The sequence below is a fragment of the Pseudonaja textilis genome, chromosome 1 (assembly GCF_049901715.1).
Source record: "Pseudonaja textilis isolate UNSWEBS1 chromosome 1, rPseTex1.2, whole genome shotgun sequence".
Lineage (NCBI taxonomy): Eukaryota > Metazoa > Chordata > Lepidosauria > Squamata > Elapidae > Pseudonaja > Pseudonaja textilis.
In genome coordinates, this window is record NC_141990.1 from 84609494 (window position 1) to 84628516 (window position 19023).

The 19023-nt window shown below is 36.6% G+C and overlaps 1 protein-coding gene and 1 long non-coding RNA gene across 5 annotated transcripts in view; one reads left to right on the forward strand and one right to left on the reverse strand.

Annotated features, from left to right (window-relative positions):
• Positions 1 to 19023, reverse strand: part of PHACTR2 (phosphatase and actin regulator 2) — a 98387-nt gene that overhangs the window by 20869 nt on the left and 58495 nt on the right. For 2 of the 4 annotated variants that reach the window (XM_087939939.1, XM_026705610.2), the window contains exons 2-5: positions 11088 to 11255; positions 6695 to 6775; positions 5579 to 5734; positions 2046 to 2300 (exon numbers count right to left, since the gene is read on the reverse strand). In XM_087939939.1, coding sequence (XP_087796065.1) covers positions 2046 to 2300; positions 5579 to 5734; positions 6695 to 6775; positions 11088 to 11255 — 660 coding nt within the window. The remainder of the gene's footprint in view (positions 1 to 2045; positions 2301 to 5578; positions 5735 to 6694; positions 6776 to 11087; positions 11256 to 19023) is intronic. The other 2 variants (XM_087939950.1, XM_026705611.2) reach the window with 1 other exon arrangement.
• On the forward strand, positions 260 to 17089 carry LOC148127705 (uncharacterized). Its single transcript, XR_015744817.1, has 3 exons — positions 260 to 1354; positions 2612 to 2802; positions 14859 to 17089. It is a non-coding gene; the product is annotated as an uncharacterized LOC148127705 (long non-coding RNA).

A 19023-nucleotide genomic window follows, 5' to 3' on the forward strand; every position in this document is an offset into this window, starting at 1 on the left:
ATTCCTTTGTTCTGCTATATATTGCATTACTTTTTCTGCCAGTGTGTCCAATAAACCCCTTTTTTCTTTTCTCATTTCTTTCACAGTTTGCAGTTCCAACTTAAATTCTTTGCTTGCTTCTTCCATTTTTTAATCAATGGTGTTATTCTTTATTTTATTAAAGTTAATTGTAATCCTTGCCAAGAGACGCTGTTTATATCTCTTTTCCTTGTTGGTCCTTCTGTTTCCTTTGCTCAGTCAACCCACAACAGTCCCAAGATATTGCCTTCCTTTGTCCTCTTGCTGCAATCTTCCCCCTTTTCTCTTAAGCTTCCGGGGTTCTTGTTATGTTAAAGTCTTTCTTTTCATGTCTTTTCTCATTCACACATTTAACAGATCAGTAATTTTCCATAAAGTCACCCAGGAAAAAATGCCTTGTACCATTAGGTGGCGCTCTATATAGCTTCCACTTTTCAAAGTTCTTTTTTTCCTTTTTTCAATTATATTGTTAATTTTCTTTTTAAGTATAATCAATTCCAAGCAAGTTCAGCATTTTATTCAATGCCTAATTAATGCCAGGTTCAGTATATTAAGTAAAAGGTTTGTCCTTGCCTAGAATCATCTGTGGGTCTCCAGGAACAAAAGACAAACATATCTGGCAACCCACCGCAATTTCTTTGGGAACAAGCGGGCGGCATCTCAATGCTACCTTCACTGGGATTACACTGTCTTCCTCTTTGTTTGTTTTTCTGAGAGGGGAGAAACATTGAAGCATCCCCCCCCCCCCCACTTTCTCACACTAAAACACACAATAAGGTGGGAAATGATGGGATCCTGAGGGGAAGGTGTTTTTTCTTCCGGAGGGTTTCCGAAGCCTTCCAGGCACAGCTCCGGCACGCGGGGGGGGGAAGAAGCGTTGGGCCTGGCAGCCCCACTTGCCTCAAGGGCCGACCATTAAGCCAGCCAAACGGGCTAACTCACATATTTTCAAGTCCATTTATAAAATTCGCTGAACTCTAAATTGTATTTAGTAGAAATAATTATAGTTTCACCATACAGAGAGTAAATGAGGAACAAATTGCAAACTAAATATATGAAGGATGAGTTGATAACTTGAGTGGAAGGATGAGACAGACATGGATGTGTAGAGCTCAAAAAGAGCGAAATGAAAATTATTAAACAATGTACAGACATGATAGAAGCAAGGATGGTTTGCAAAATACTCAATAATAATAAATAATAATAAATCAGTTTACTGTTTTTTTATCCTGTTTCTGTACCTTCCAAAAGCCCAGGTTTGAGACCTGAACCTTGCCTGATGGGTTGAGCTCCCCGTCCTTGCCCTGCCAACCTAGCAGCTCGAAAGCATGCAAACGTGAGTAAATAAATAGGTACTATTTCAGTGGGAAGATAACAGTACTCCATGATGTCATGCTGGCCACATGAATGTGGAAACGTCTTCAGACAGTGCTAGCTCAAAGGCCCTTGAAACGGAGAAGAGCACCTCCCCCCATAGTCGGCAATAATTAATGGAGTAAAATCCACATCCAAGAACTGTCTTTTTAACTATGCTATTGTATCTTCAAATAGGTCTTGCCAATTGAGAGGGATGGAAATAAACAGTATTCTTACAAGCATTTTTCGTTTAAAAGAACTTAGTACAGTAACCACCAAATAAGCTCTTGCATTTGGCTGCTGTACAGGAAGCTCCAAGTTATCCACCCACACATTATGGAGACGGTGGATAAGACAACAAATTTAATAATAATCATTCACAGCCAACTAACGTTATACGCTTTTTTTTAATGCAGCTGTAGCTTTTGTTCAGCTTTGCACAAATTATCTAGGAAATATTGCTTCCTATTAGACTCCAACGCTCAACACTGCATTTTGTGAGCCAAGGTGAGCTGAAAAATCATAGATAAGGGAGAGTAATAAACATAAATCCAATTTGGATAAGATTAATTCCAATTTATTAATAACTATCCACAGAGAGAATATGGACACTGCAACATTTAAAGCAAGCAACAAAGCAGCACAAACCCAAAGCCACACGTGATATTTACCAGCTTCTCGAGTCCCACTGCGGTTTGTTGGCTTGGCAGGTGGGGCAGAGGTCTGCTTGGAAGGAGATTTGCCCTTTTTTTTAGCATGTGGCACTTCATTAGTTTTATGGCTAGTTGTAGCAGCAGCAGCAGCAGCGTTTTTTGGAGGAATGGCTGCTTTTTTAGCTTTAGGCTTAGGTTTAGGAGGCGGCGGTGGTAGAGAAGGCGGAAGAGGAGAAACAGGCACGGCTGACGTTTGAAGGCCTTTCGGCTTATCTGCAAATAAGAACAGTGAACACAAGCATCTGACAAACGGACAACAAGGATAAACTAGACAAAGAAACAGATTTCTTCCAGCTGCTCTACTTTCCTGAGAATAAGGGAGCGCAGATTTCAACAGAATGTTCAGAATGGCTCTCAAAATGCAGAATCAAAAAGTTTATTTATTTATTTTTACAAAAACAATCTACCTTCGATAAAGGGAGATCAACTCTGCTAGCAGTTTGGGGCAGTAGTAGTTGTTGTTGTTGTTATTATTATTATTATTGTTGTTGTTGTTGTTGTTGTTATTTTAAAAGTCTTTTAAGCTACCCTAACTCAATTTCTCAACATTTGGTCATCAACTTGTGAAAGATGAGCAGCATTCTCATTAAATTAATAGATGAAGACAAGCATATGAAGACAAGTACTGCAAGCTACTTCTGCAGCCAGCTGCCTACAATTTGATAGTTCACATCCCACCAGGCTCAAGGTTGACTCAGCCTTCCATCCTTCTGAGGTGGGTAAAATGAGGACCCAAATTGTTGAGGGCAATATGCTGACTCTGTCAAACCACTCAGAGAGGGCTGTAAAGCACTGTAAAGCGGTATATAAGTCTAAGTGCTATTGCTATATACAGCGTGGTTAAGTACACATGGTAGAAAACATTCATTTTGCCGTAATGGCTTTCAGCAAAACAGCTCCATTTACTGGAAAGGAAAGATCATTTACAAGAAGTCCTCAACAGTTCATTTGAGACCGTTTGACATTGGCACTGAAAAACGTGACTTATGACCATTTCCGACACTTAGGACTGCTGTAGCATCCCCATGGTCATGTGATCAAAATTTGGATGCTTGAGAACCGACCCATATTTATGACAGGTGCAGTATCATAGGGTCACATGATCACCTTTTGCAACCTTCTGACAAGTCAAGTCAATGGGGAAGCCAGATTCACTTAACAATTAGTGTTACTAATTTAAGAGCTGCAATGATTCACTTAACAAACATGACAAGAAATGTCATAAAATGGGGCAAAACTCACTTAACAAATTTGTCACTTAGTAGCATAAATCCTGAGCTCAATTTTGTTCATACATTGAGGACTATCTGTATAATATAATCTTTCTGCAACAAATTCCTAGCCAAGGAAAGTTTAAGACAACTATCACTATGATAGCTTTCATTTATATTTACAATTTGGATAATTTATATATATAACTATATCTATCTTTCTAAAAATATGTTAGGAAAAGCTGATCAGATTTATAAATAAAGATCAAGGACAAACTTCTTAATTGAGTGTATCATCGATAATCATTTACCTAAAATAACCAACAAATGAAAATTTGTCAGCATTTCTTATTCTGGTTCAATAGCTTCCTTTTCATTTTTATGATTGGCTCCTATTTCATCATTAAGACTACTATTCAAACATAGAAAGCATTCCTAAGCATTTATTGTATAAGTTTTAGCAGGTTTGTTTCTAGAGCTGTTGTTTCTTTTTCCTTGTACCAGCCTATTAAGCTCTAATCACCTATGTTCTTAAAAAAAATAGAATTACTAATTGGGATGTGTGTTATTCAATGAATCACAGAACAATGGTACTGAGGGTATTCATGTCATCTGTCTGACATCAACAAACAAATGTGCAAATTATAATATATCATTATGGAAAATGAAGTAAATTGCAGCAGAAATTTGGAAAATTGCGTTGAGGTGAAAGAAAATGAGGATTTACAGTAACTGCCGTTCTGTTGTTAGTCTTTTTCAATGCATAATCTTGCATTTTGTTATGTATAAAGCTTTCCTGATATCAGCATAGATCATGTCACAGCGTCATCACATGACGTATCACGACTTTTCCCCCTTCGCTAAACCGGGTGTGGGTGTAGCCAGTGTGTCACGCAGCAGGTCCATGGGCCGCAAGTTCAACAGGCCTGGTATACATATATGTCCATGAGCAGAATTGTAGCCATGTCTTTATATCTCATTTGTCAGAGAAAAAATATTAGAAGTATACACTTTAAAAAATTAAAATGAGCAAAAAAGCACATTAACTTGCATTACTATTGGCTAAAATAGGAAAAGTTTTCATTTTCATGGATACAATTCATTTTGTAACAGATTACCTAACTGCAGCAGCTAGCAGCAAGTCCCAGAGGAAATATTTGTGCTTCTATGTACAAGACCTATTTTCACACGGCCTAAGAAAAGCTAGGATAAGACTAGTAGCTTTGTTAAGAATTATTTTATTCCATGTTAACTTCCCAAGTATACAGCAATTGCTTATTACGATTTTGAGCTTAGCCTTCTTTCATTTGAGTTCTATCTTCATATTGATTGTCTTGACACGGGTAAGGAGTAATGATAACTCATAAACGACAAGTTCGTAAGAACATGCATTAATCAACTAATTTAAGACTGGAAAAAAGGTTAGAAATTCCTTAAATAAATCAAATCCTCTTTATCCCCACCCCATCCCACCCTCCAGCTACTGTTTTCAGAAAATAGTAGTGATGGTTGTTAGGTTTCTTTTTTTAAAAAAAAAATTATTGCTATGCAGCTTTCATATTTTTATCCTATTTTATCCCAAATAATCTTGTGTGATACTATATGCTGACTTGATAAGACAGAAACTGCTCATCCCTGAACTTCACAGCTGAGTAAGACTTCAAACTTGGTTTGAACTACATCCCATAGATTCTTGTTGTGTATCACCAGAAGTTTCATGTAGTACTATAGGACAGAGTTCCCAAACCTTTCCAGCTTTGCGGTTTGGTGGGGGGGGAGAGGAGGGAGAGAGGATGGTTCTGTGTGCATGGCCGGCAAGAATACACGCAGCTCCATTTACATGCACTTGCCATTCATGCAAATGGAGCAGGTGTGCATGCACTCACCCGCTGCTCGCACAAGTGGAAATGCACGTGAGCATGGGTGTACTTGTCTGCTGTTTCCGCAGTCCGATTGCTGTTTCCTCATGGCCCACCAGTGGGCTGTGGCTCAGATGTTGGGGACCCCTGATGTAGGACAATCAGAAACCTGCTCTCGTTTTAAGACCTAGCACTTTTCCTCCCATTCCAACAGTGAACTCTGAGTTTTTAGTTTATCTGTTACTAAAAATGTCTGACTCTGAACAGAAATTAACTTTTCTTATTTCTATTTTTTCTGCACCAAATTACACATTATCCCTTGTAGTTATAAACAGGTTTGTTTTCATTTTTTCATAATATACACTGGGTGATTGTATTTTTAAAGTGGCATATACATTCTGATACATTGCATTTAAAATACCTTTTTTATCCTCCTTTTTCTCTTCAGAAACAGCTGCCTTTGCTGATAATGAACCATTGTCTTCTACATTTTTTACATTTTCTTCCTGTATGGCTTCTTCTGTAATTACTATTGTGTGACCATTAGAGATTTCATAATTCACGGTGGCATCCACATCTGAAATGAAAACAAGAATATTGGCTAGTTCTGAAGACATTACCTTCATTTATATGCAACTAAGTTGTCTTTGTTTTCATAATGGTACTGATATCTGGGATAGTACTATTCAATGCATAGCATCCTGATTAGAACCAGTTTTGCTATGCATTTCTAAACAATGTCTTGCATACTTAACATGTGTTGTGGTACTAGAACAGAGGACTCCTCTCTATATTGGGGAGAATTTAAAGAAAACTTTCACAAAGTAATCCTTCCTCCTCCCTCCCTGATATTTTTACTCCAAAATAGCTCTGGGTAATGGGTGACCATTCACAAATGTCTCCCATGATCAGTGGGGTCAAAGAAATTTCATTAAAAAAACCTAACTGATAGGAATAGGAAGATTAAAAACCTGAACAAGAGTCTGAATGTAAGGTAGAAGTGGGAGTTCAGGGGCAGAAACCCAATCTATTCCTTTACAACCCCTAAACAGTTCTCTCTTTTACAAAATCACCCCACCAATTCTCTCACTCCATTTTCTACCAGCCAAAATTCTCTCACTCAAGCCACTCACTCAGCTATTTTTTTTTCTCTGTCCCATATGAAATTCCACTGTCTTCCCGTGTTAGGTTGTTTTCTGTTGCTCCCCAGCATCCCTAATTTATCATGAGGCAGATTTCTCTCTTTCTCCCTTCCTTTGTCTTTCAGAGACCTTTGAGTCTCTACTAGCTTTTCAAGACAATCTGAGCAATTCTGAGGAGAAAAGAAAAGAGGTGGCCAAAGCTCCTGGAGTTAAAATCACTGTTTTTTCAGTATTATTTTTCAACCTAGCCCTGTATTAGATATGTGACAGTCTTATTGTCAGTCTTGACTACAAACTTTGTCAACAAACTACATACATTTTAAAACAATAGGAATAACATTTGTCATCATTCAGATTCAATATAAGGTCTATTAATCTACATTAATTGTGATCACCTTGCTCATTTATTTCCTTTAGGACACCCCTTCTTATTAGCTCCTCTCTGCTCTGCCTTGTTGATATCTTTCTTTCCAGCACTTTAAAAAAAATAGAGAAATTAAGACATTATTCAGTAAAAAAATAAACTAAGACAATAAAAAAAACAAGTAAAGGTATTTTGGCTTCCATATTTATTATTTAGCAGTATTAGAATGAGGATGAGGATCTAATTGCAAACAAGAGTTTGAAGGAAGAGTGGATAGGTCAAAAGGAAGGAGAATAACAGGAAGCAGTAGATGAATTGCTGAAAAATAAATTTGAGGAGATTAAATAGCAAAAATCAATGTATAGAACAGTATATGAAAGTACAAATATGTGTGTAATTACCTAATAAGCTATATTGGTCAGAAGATAATGCTATGAAAAGGCAGTAAGCAAGTTTATATGAGTCGATTTATACATTCTCTGTTCAAGTACAGAAGCTGCATTAATTATATTTCAAGGACATATTCTTTTCATTTGTGCTGAATATAGGTATTTCTCTCTCAGAAGATAAAATGAAAATTTAAAAGCAATATACTTCTGAAAACTAAAACATCACTTACAGCCTCATAGTTCAGGAAATTTACATCATTTACAGCCTCATGGTTCAGGAAATTCCTTTAGCTAATCAATTTCTATATCACTAGCATATGTCATAACAAATAGACAAAACATTTTTTAAAATCCAGAGCAGTGAGATAAAATTCAGGAAGATGCTCCCGATTCATTGGACTATAAAAAAGGGAAGGAAGTACAGAACAATCTGACTTGTAAGATTCTGTTATTATAGCCAATCTCAATAAAGCTAATGTTCCTGAGTTGATTTCCTAGTCTGTTCTACCTAGCAGAATTGACATGCTATAATTATAACGTCAAGAGAATATCTCCAAACTCATCCAAGGTTTGGTGATATGGGTACCACATTTTAATAATCTTGCTTTATGATAATCTATATATTGTATGATGTAGCATGATATAGCAGGAATCTGCCTACCAAGTATGGTTCTGACCAATTGGTCTAAACATTAGGGAAGGTATGTGCGGTATGATAATTGAAATTAATATTAAAAGAACAACTAAAAACACAGGAATATCGGAATATTGTAAGAGATGGCTAACATGCTATTCATAGCTTTGTGATAGCTAGTCACAAGCATCCCTTATATTTTTGCATGCTTTTTATCTTCGTTTTTAATTATTTGTCAGAACTGTCTATAATAATTTTAGTATAGTTTATAAATAAAAAGATAATACAAACTAGGAAAAATATAAAAAGTAAAGAACAGAAGTAAAAAGAGGTAAAAAAAGGAAAATACAAAAAAAAAAAAAATAAGAAAAAAGATGCATAAAAGTGATTCCCATGTCCCTCCAGGCAAGAACAGACAGCTCCAGTAGCTTAACACCTTCTCTAATATTTCAATTTTTAAAAAAACCCTTCTTCCCATATTTCATCCCTTAACAATAAACAAATTATTAAAAAATCATTCTATCTTAAACAGCAAAAGGTTATAGACGAAGAATCGATTTTACTGGATAAAACAGAGACTGATTTGAATATGGATTCAAAAATGGTTTTTTTTAAAAAAATCACACTTTTCCCCCTTTCCTTTAATTAAAATGCTGTCAGAATGTGTAGCTCATGAAAGAACTTCCAGAAGTTAACAGTTGTATAGTGACATGTTGAAAACTGCATGGAAGCTTGTGCTGATCTATACTTAAGAGTATAGCTTTTTTTCTCTTGGACAGTTTTATTAACTAGAGATTTTGTGTGTGTGTGTGTGTGTGTGGGTGGGTGGGTGTGGGTGTGGGTGTGTATATGAGAGAGAGAGAGAGAGAGAGAGAGAGAGAGAGAGAAAGAGAGAGAGAGAGAGTGTGATATGGGAAAAGTTGTTGTGGATTTGAAAATGGATTTTAGATGCCAAATTACAAGAGTGATATGGAAGAGAATGCCACAAGGGATTTACATTTGAAATTGGCTGATGTCTTAATAAGTAAAAAGTAATAAGTAATAATGACATACAAATAACAAATCAGAAGAATGCTTTGGAAAATCTTCTAACTTGGATACAAAGGGGAAGCGTTAAAACTACTAAAGTTGTTCCTGAAAGGGGATAAAGAGAGAAATGACAAGATAGCAACTTGTGGGACATTATTTTATGGGATTAAAGCTCAAGATTTTAAAAAGTAAACAAAAGAAATGTAAAGTGAATTTATTTGACCATTGTTAGTCCTCGACTTATGACCACAACTGAGCGCAAAAGTTTGGTTGCTAAGTGAAATATTTATTGAGTTTTGCACCATTTTACAACCTTTCTTGCCACAGTTTTTAAATGAATCACCACAGTTGCTAAGTTAATGACACTGTGATTAAGTGAATCCAGCTTCCCCATGGACTTTGCTTGTCAAAAGGTTGCAACAGATGGTCATATGACCCCACCTTTATGACTGCAGGCATCATAAATATGAAAACGGTCATAAGTAACTTTTTTCAGTGCCGTTGCAACTTTGAACAGTTATTAAATGAACTGTTGTAAGTCAAGGACTACCTGTATGTATCTAGTGGTTTCTGACAGCAATTAATGGAATTTCTTTTTGACCAGGACTAAATGAAAAGGCTTTTCAGATCTGTTTACAAATGGGGAAAGATTGCTGATTAGGATGGAATGATGAATTTTTATAATTTAATTATTGATAGGAGATGAGACGGAGTAAAGAAATGTCTTTATCCTGATTAAAATATTAGAAGTGGGAGTCACCCTTTATATATCTTTTCTCCCCCACCCCTAATTTTTGTATTTTCTTTTTCTACCTTCTACTTTTCATTTTCCTTACTTTTTATATTTTTCTTACTTTTTAAAAATGTTTTATCTTTATATTTATAAACTTATATATATGTATGTATGTATGCATGTTATATATTTAATATTTAAGACTTAATAAATTATGCAAGTGGCTTTTAAGCATTGTTTGGGCAGAGAGAAAGAGTGTACAAACCTCTACACATAATTTAGATTAGTATTTTGAACACTCAAAGGAGTAAAAGTACTCTGAACTCAACTCTTTTAAAATCCAGAACTGTATATATGTAACAGGATATGTACAGTATATACAGCACAGTTCTTCACCTAGTTGTACCTCTTTCTTAATAGTAAAAATATATTAAATGTGCAGTGTCTCTTGATCTCAAAAGGCAACTCTCAGGATTATTATATTCCAAACTTTGCCAATGAACTATGTTCATCTCCTCTTTCTCAGTATACCATAGAAAAGTCACTCCACCAGTGAAAATATTTATGCACAGAGCATAAATATTTATCTTAAGTTGATACATCATCACTTAAATTGTTGAGACTTAATTATATTGTAATGACACTCACACAAAAGGAGGAACATTTTTCTAAAAAGACACGAATTTACTAATGTGTTATTAAACTTACATAAAAATAAAATCTAGAGAGATTATGAGACAGTTCACCATAAGTGCACATTTGGAATATATTATTGTTTCATTTGAATTACATTAAAATAATTAGGTTCTAAAAGACTTAGCATCTGAGCTTTAATCTGTGAAGAATAATTTCCACCCAACTGTTTGATTTTTAAGGATCTTACAGCTCATTAATTGCTATAAAGAGAAAGCTGAAGTGTGGGTGGCATTCAGTGGATTAAGACACAGTATCAAAGCAATAAATCCGGAGTCAGGAGTTCAGGGTAACAAACATATTTTTTAAAGAAGTATTTTGTCACAACTACAAAGTTCATTCAAGGAGGGCAAACATGCAGGAATACAGAATGGTACAGAAGTGTTGAAGGATAGAAATGCAAGAAAATAGGTAATGTCAGGCACGTTTTTAAGAACTGGTAAAAATCATCACGAGAAGTAGGGAACAACATTGAAAGCGTTCAAATCTAAAAGGTACTATGGTAGAACTAATTGCATGGTTCTTTGCAACGCTAGCAATTAAAGATTGTCCTCAACTTACGACCATAATTGACCCCAAAATTTATCTTGCTAAGTGAGACATTTGTTAAGTGAGTTTTGCTCCATTTTATGACTTTTCTTGCCATAATTATTAAGTGAATCTAGCTTCCCCATTGACTTTGCTTGCCAGAAGGTTGTAGAAGGAGATTACATGTCCTAGGGACACTGTAACCGTCATAAATATGAGTCAGTTGTCAAGTGTCTGAATTTAGATCACATGATCATAGAGATGCTGAAATCATTGTAAGTTTGAAAAATGGTCATGTCCCTTTTTTTCAGTGTCATTGTAACTTCCAACAGTCACTAAATGAAGTGTTGTAAGTTGAGAATTACCTGTATAATCTTTTCAAGCTTCATAAAGTATTTGTCAGTATCAACAATCATACCTGCTGAGGTTTCTATAAATTTTTCACTTGTTTTCTTCTTTCGCCATTTCCATGGTTTGAAGATTTTACCAATGGTTGAAAGTTTGCCCTTTCTTTTAAAAGGAGGAGTTTGAGATCCTGGATTTGTCCCATCTGGGTTGGCAACTGATACCTTGTCTATCCCATCAACTGTATAAACAAAAAACAAATATATACATATAGACAAAATATATACAACGTGGGAGGACCACCCAAGTTTCAATTTTAAGAGTCAACCATTAATTTATATGGGAAAAATAAGACACTCCTTACAGGCATTATGGGTGGATTATTAAGGGTTTATTATTCTTAAGATCACAATTGGTTGACTCCACACATCATACAAAACCATAAACCGAGTAATGCTACCTAATTGCTTAGTTTCATACAAGAACCCAGGCAGTTTGTGATCGTGTTAATCGAAGGCCCCTTAAAATTAATTTTAAACGTAATAAACTATAACGAATACCCAATGTTAAAACTTGATATCACATACCTAAACACACGTGACTTACGACCACAATTGAGCCCCAAACTTCCATTGTTAAAAGGTAGTGAGTTTTGCACCAGTTTACAACCCAAGAAGAAACTGGACAACCATTTGTCTGAAATGGTATAGGGTCTCCTTCCAACTCTGATACTCTATGTTCCACAATTCATATTGATTATCTACATCATAGCTAAAGGATTGCCTTAATTCCTATTCATGGTAATTGGTATACATGGATTTGTGTTCTTTGTGTTCAAGATTTTATAGATTAAGGTAACTTTTTCTTTGTACAAAATGTTTGCATTTATTAAAAAATCTCACAAAAATTTATACTTGGGTTTGTCAGCAAATTTTTCCAAAATTAGTATATTTACACAGCTTTCCCTAATACCTGTGTCTATTTTCTACACACACACACACACACACACACACACACTGATTTGTTTTAACTTTTGAAGTCAGAAAGATTAGAAAGGTTCCATATTTATTACAGATAGTCCTTGACTTACAACCATAATTGAGCACAACATTTCTGTTACTAAACAAGACATTTTTAAAGTGAGTTTTGCTCCATTTTACGACCTTTCTTGCCACAGTTGTTAAGTTAGTAACATAGTTGTTAAGTGAATCCTGGCTTTCTCATTGACTTTGCTTATCAGGTCACAAAAGTAATCACATGATCCTTGAGCACTGCAACAATCATAAATATGAGTCAGTTTGCAAGCATCTTCATTTTTATCATGTGACCATGAGGATGCTGCAACGGTTGTTAAATGTGAAAAATACTTATAAGTCACTTTTCAGTGCCATTGTAACTTTGAATGGTCTCTAAGTGAACTGTTGTCAGTCGAGGATTATCTGCACTGGATTTTGTTCTAAGCATGGCAAATGCTTTTACAATTACATTAATGTTGGTCTTCTAGACCAGGGGTCCCCAACCCCTGGGCCAGGGACCAGTAGCGATCCATGGCCTGTTAGGAACTGGACCACACAGTTGGAGATGAGTGGCAGGTGATCAAGTGAATGTCATCTGTATTTGCAGTCGCTTCCCAGCTCTAGCATAACCACCTCAGCTCTATTTCACATCATCAGGCATTAGATTCTCATAAGAACATGAACAGATAACAGATAATCAGAGTTGGGAGGGACCTTGTAGGTCATCTAGTCCAACTCCCCCCCACCCAAGCAGGAGACCCTACACCATTTCTGACAAATGGCAGTCCAATCTCTTCTTGAAGGTCTCAAATGATGGTGCTCCCACAACTTCCGAGGGCAGGCTGTTCCATTGGTTGATTGTTCTCACTGTCAGAAAGTTTCTCCATATTTCCAGGTTAAATCTCTCCTTGTTCAGTTTCCATCCATTATTCCTTGTCTGGCCTACAGGCACTTTAAAAAATAGCTTGACCCCTTCCTCCCTGTGGCAGCCCCTCAAATATTGAAAGACCATATCATGTCTCCCCTGGTCCTTCCCTTCACTAGAGTAGCCATGCCCAGTTCCTGGAACCATTCTTCATGTTTTAGTTTCCAGTCCCCTCTACATGTAAAGTGTGAACTCTACCTGCAAAGTGTGCATGTGAAGGATCTAGGTTTCATACTCCTCCTCACCTACCCCCACAGTTCCATGGAAAACTTGCCTTCCATTAAACCAATCCCAGGTGCCAAAATGGTTGGGACCACTGTTTTAGATCTCATCCATTTTGAGTCCCTTCATTCCTTTTAGTATGACGTTCTTCTTGGTTCTTTATTATCTTTCAAAAATGACTCAGTCCCTCTTGCTTAAAAAAAATCACTGCATTATTATAGAGGATATTTTACAAATAAAAGCAATTAATCATGTGTGTATTTTTATTATATTCTTTTCAACCTACTTATAGATTTCCTTAATGTTACCTTATTTCTTCAGCTATTAGAGAAACACCAATTTTTAACTCTCCCACCTATCCATTTTGTTAGTTATGCTTTGATTTCATATGCAAGGTCATTAGGAAATAGAAAATTCAGTGCATTCTATTGAAAAGACTGGTTCAGATGTCATCCTCCTCCTAAATCAGTCCATTGCAGGATGACGGCCATGAAACATAATGTACCAGGCAGATATGGCACAGGTTGGATGTTTTGGTTTGTTTGATTTTTTAAGTTCCCAGATTCAGCTGCAGAAAGTCACTGGGTGGCTTTAGACTAATAATTCTCTCAGATTTACCTATCTTACAAGATTGTGGTAGGAAAATGAAGAGCCGTAGTGCTATATATGCCACCATAAACTCCTGGCAGAAAGGCAGGATATATACCTAATAAATCTCTTCATTTTGTTTGTTTCCTACTTAGAAGTGGCTCTGCGCCCCCTTCCCCCAATTAATCTCTAGTTAATAAAACTGTCAAAGAGAAAAAAAGCTATATTCTAAGTATAGATCAGCACAAGCTTCCATGCAGTTTTCAACATGTCGCTATACAACTGTTAACTTCAGGAAGTTCTTTCATGAGCTACACATTCTGACAGCATTTTAATTAAAGGAAAGGGGAAAAAGCTTGGGTATTAATGTGGGTGGTTGAACAGTAATTTCCAGATGGGGCTGCCAATGCTAGAAAATGTTAATTAAGCCTCCTGCTAGAAAAGAGATTAAAAGTGTAGGTAGTCGGGCTTGCAAACGATCCCTGACTTTTGCCTTAATATTGGGAACGTGGGTAGGGAAATGTATCATAGAGGTAAACTTCCATATATTTACTTCTTTTGACCTTGAAATATGCGAGGTTGCTCAAGATTTTTCAAGAGTTCAAAAAATGATTTCATCATGTTATCTTAACCAACTCTTTAATTTTTAGTTGTACTTATTCTACCCGTAATGATTAATTAATTTTTCTGTAATTTATTTCGATACACGGCCATCCCTATCTATGCAAACTTTGAAACAAAATCTAGCAAATATGTTTGTTTGCCTAGATAGAATTTTGTGTACAGTATTTCTTGACTGTTTTACGAATGCAATTACATTAATAATATCACATATGAGGTGCTCTCTGGAATGCAGCTGCATCTTGATCCTCAGAAAGCAGCAAGGTTTCTGTTGAAGGAAGAAGACTCAGACATTTTAAATTAAAACGATGTGGAATAATGTAACAATCCTGTTGTTTCTGCACAAGTGGAAACTGCATCTAGATTAGAAGCTGTAATTGTATATGTTTAGTGTTTGGATTTACATACTTGTCAACTTTCATAATCAAAAAAGGGAAATATTTACTGTGTATCTCAATTTCTTTTACCTCAGCAGGTGGCAGCACCTTTCTGACCTTGACTAATTTCAAAACAGCTGAGCTCAGATAAAACTTCTTATTTTAATGGGACTCCACTATGAAAAAACTAAAGGTATAGATTTTAACTGAGGAGTCAAAAGAAAGCAAGGGCAAAACCACTTCTGAAATGTTCCTGAGAATCTTACATGGATGTGTCATTGCAGTCTAGCATATCAGAGGCCTGACCTGAACAGGTAAAGGCGATGTGAAAATGAGGCATTCACTTCTTCTCTCTGACATACATTCTGTGTCTCAAACCTTTAATGGATATTCTTTATACAGGTGGAACCATTAGATTCCAATGTTTTACATTGTCTTCATTGGTTTACAGTCAGGGTAAAGGATTTTTTATTGTCTAATTCCCCATTTTGACGGGATCAGAAGCAACCTAGATGCAATAAAATTAAAACTTCCAAAGTGAACCATTGTCTGACCTTGCCTGTTCAGAGGCAGGAGCGCCATCAGTTGAAAACAAAAATTGTCCTTTTTGAATCTCTATAGCTTACATATGCCTTTTGCCTGTAGGAATCTTTACAGAGAACTACGCAGTGCAGTCCCACAGGTGTCTTACTCAGTCACAATTCAGCTTGTATCAGTCAATAAATTCCCAGATACAAGAAGAGAAAGACTCACCCTTCCTAAATTTTGCTGCAGCTTCTGATAAAAGACAAATGTTCTTCATTTCTACCATTAACCCCTCATCCAGAGGAACGTATTTGTAACCTAAAGCTCACTCTGCATGAAGCAGCATTCTTCCAATGACACTCATCAATTTCTCTGCTCTAAGTACCTAATAACCTCCTAGGGCTCTAGATATAAAGAAAGTTAGTTCCAAGCTGCAGATACGGAAGCAATTGTACAGGTAGTCCTTGACTTATGACTAGTTGTTAGTGACCATTTCAAGTTGTGATGGAGCTACCTTGGGGTTAGTTATGACCGGAACTTGAAGTTCCAATGATTGCATCCCTTGTGGTGACATGATTGAACTTCAGGGCCTTGGCAACAGGGGCACATTTACAGCCCTTTGCCCCATCCTGCATTAACTTGACTGTGTTTTACAATGGTTTTGCCGAAAATCACCACTTCCAACTTTGGCAAAACCCCGCCTGTAGAGAACCATTGGTTCGCTTAACAACTGCAGTGTTCACTTAACAACTGCCACAAAAAAAGTTCGTAAATACAGGGTCTGGCAGGGTCCATTACAGTTGTAACTCAAGGACTACCTTTATATATATTTATTTAACCATTATCAAACTGCATTTTTTCTTAATTGATTTCAAAAAGATCATATTTACAGCCATAAGAAGGTACTATTTATACCATAGAACCCAAATTGTTACCAGGAATGTTTTAAGAATAGATGCTAAAATTAAAAGAAAAAGAAATGAAATGGCTACAGGTTTGTATATATTTATATAAAAATATGTGACCAGGGCACATTTATAGGGATTAGAGGAAATAAGATAGTTTTAGCTGATGCTAGACTAGTAAGATAGAGATGGCAGGTGCCACGGAAGGCTTTTTCTGTGTTTTTAATTTTTTTGTTTGTGCATCCTTTTTACCATCATACATTAAGGTATGTCTTTCTTTTGGATAAATATAATAAATCCTGTGTTGATAAAATTGAGATTAAGTGACCAAGCCCAGAAAAGTTACTTTGGAGAGGGGATAAGTAAAACAGAATCTGGGTGGAATGTCATGTTCAAAATAAGTTTGCTGATTTCAGATATTTGAGATTTAGCATTTATGTGGGACAAGGTTTTACTGCAAGACCATACTTTGAGAAACATGGTGGTTCTGGGAAATTTGTGACAGTTGGTATGTAAGCACATAATGTTCTTAACACATTTGTATGCCCAGTTATTGCTATGATGCATCTTGTGTGAGAAGATTTTAGATTTGTGAAGTGGCACTATGCCCAAATTCTTTAAGAATCTTTTTTTTTACAAGTTGTCTTTAAACTCTCTGAGCATTTGCATAAGTCTGAAAAGTGTGCTAAATAAAAGATAAGGGCTATTCAATTACAAATCACTGTACCTTTCACAAAATACCTTGCCAAACTTAAGCTTCCCTGCATCCCACCTGGGAATGAGATCAGGGGTGGGATTCAACTGGTGTTACTACTGGTTCGGTCAGAGTGCATTTTGCACACGTGTGTGTAAAACAATTACAAAAAACATCAGCTGTGTCTCCTGGACAGCTGAAAATTTTCTGTTTTCCTGCTTTTTCAACCTCAGCTGTGCCACGCAAAGCAGCTGAAGTTTGAAAAGCAGGAAATAAAGGACAGCCAAGAGCTCGGGCGGGCAAGCCAAACAGATGACCAAAAGGTCATTGCAACGAATCGGTTCATTGTCTGCTGCTCTTCAGAGCTGCCGGTTCTATAGAACCGGGCTGAACCGGTAGCATCACACCCCTGAATGAGATCTTTCCCCATCAACTGAACTCTTTGGAATAGCGATATATAGTCCTCTCTTCTGAAAGTGGGAGTCTTTCCAATCAGGCAGTCCTTGACTTGACCACAATTGGAACTGGAATATTCCTGAAGTGATGTGGCTCTTCAGTAACTCACACCCAAATTTATGAGATTTTTTGCTGTGGTTGTTAAGTGACTCATGTGGTTGTTAAGTGAATCTGGCATTTCCCATTGATTTGTTAGAAGCTAGCTGGGAAGGTCAGAATGGCACGACACTGGGACACTATAATCCAGGACTCCCTAACTGTCTTAAATACATGCCAGTGCCCAAATGTTGATCATACAACCATGGGGATGCTGTGGGGGTTGCAAATGCAAGGACTGGTCTTAAGTCACTTTTTCAGTGCCATTTTAATGGTCATTAAATGAATGGTTGTAAGTCAAGGTCTATCTTTAGTAGGTACAAAGAGTGCCTCTGGAAGGTTAGGGGAAGTGACCAAGAGTCAACCATGGGCCCACAAGAGCCAACTTGACTTTTATGACTGCTATTCTCCACAATTGTTCAAGCAAGCCTTTTCTGTTGCAGGCAACTGTTGGCTCTTCTTTGCCACATCAATATGACTTTATTTTAATACTTCAGTGGAATTAGGAGTCTGACTGTGAAGTCATTGCTATTCCAGAATTTTAAAGGTGAACTGAACAAGGCACCAGGATGTTCCCATATGATGAACATAATTAGACAATAATTAGTCTAAAACTAATTATTGATAGAAAGGACTATAGTATTGTATTTAAGAAAGTTTTAAGTACAGTATAGATTTGAAGAGATCTCACTGTAAAAACATCTGCTTTCCAGGTATTATTAGAGTTCAAATTTACTGGAAGCAGAGGCTTTTCTCATTCATTTCTTGCAACTTGACATCAATTTGTCACATTATAAATACTTAAAATCTCATTCGCAGAATCTGTCAGTGCCAAGAAATAGCTCTATTGCAGTCTATGATAGCCACTCCATTGATTAACTCTAACTAGGCTTACAAATGCCGTGTGTGTGTGTACAAATCCCTCACACTAAAAGAGTGAAGCAATGAGGAGTTCACAACCATTCATTCAATGAGCCTGTGGGCCACTGATGCCCAGCCTTTTTCAAGCCAATGACACCCAAACTTAATACAACTAGGACAAGCATGGTAATGAGGCTAGGATAAAAACTAAATTGGATTGAGTTGAAATTAAGTTTAATTAATTTAATGAAATGCAATTCATAAGATTACTATGTACTAATATTTTTCTCCTGACATACTAAAATCACAATTCAGTGACATTTGTTGAGAGAGGCCAACTGGCCTCACAAAGCTCTGGTCTACATCTATATTCATGGCAATTAAGCAGGGCCATCATAGTCTCAGACAGTGAGTCTCTGAATAAACCAAGTCACGGCATTTAGAGACAAATGAGTGCAGGATCATCAGCTGCTGGAAGCAGAAGGAAGGAAGGAACCTGCTGCCATCACGTCTCCATTTATGTGCTCACCAAAGGCATTTAGTCAGCTGCTGCTGGCGGCAGCTACTAGAGTATATATGGCTTTGTTAGTCTAATACAACAGAGCTTTTCTTAATCCATAACAAATTGTGTTTGTATTATTTGATACGCATACATGCTCCCAAAGCATGGTTACACATATCCTGAGGCACACTAAGCAACTTAATAGATAGATTTAGTACATT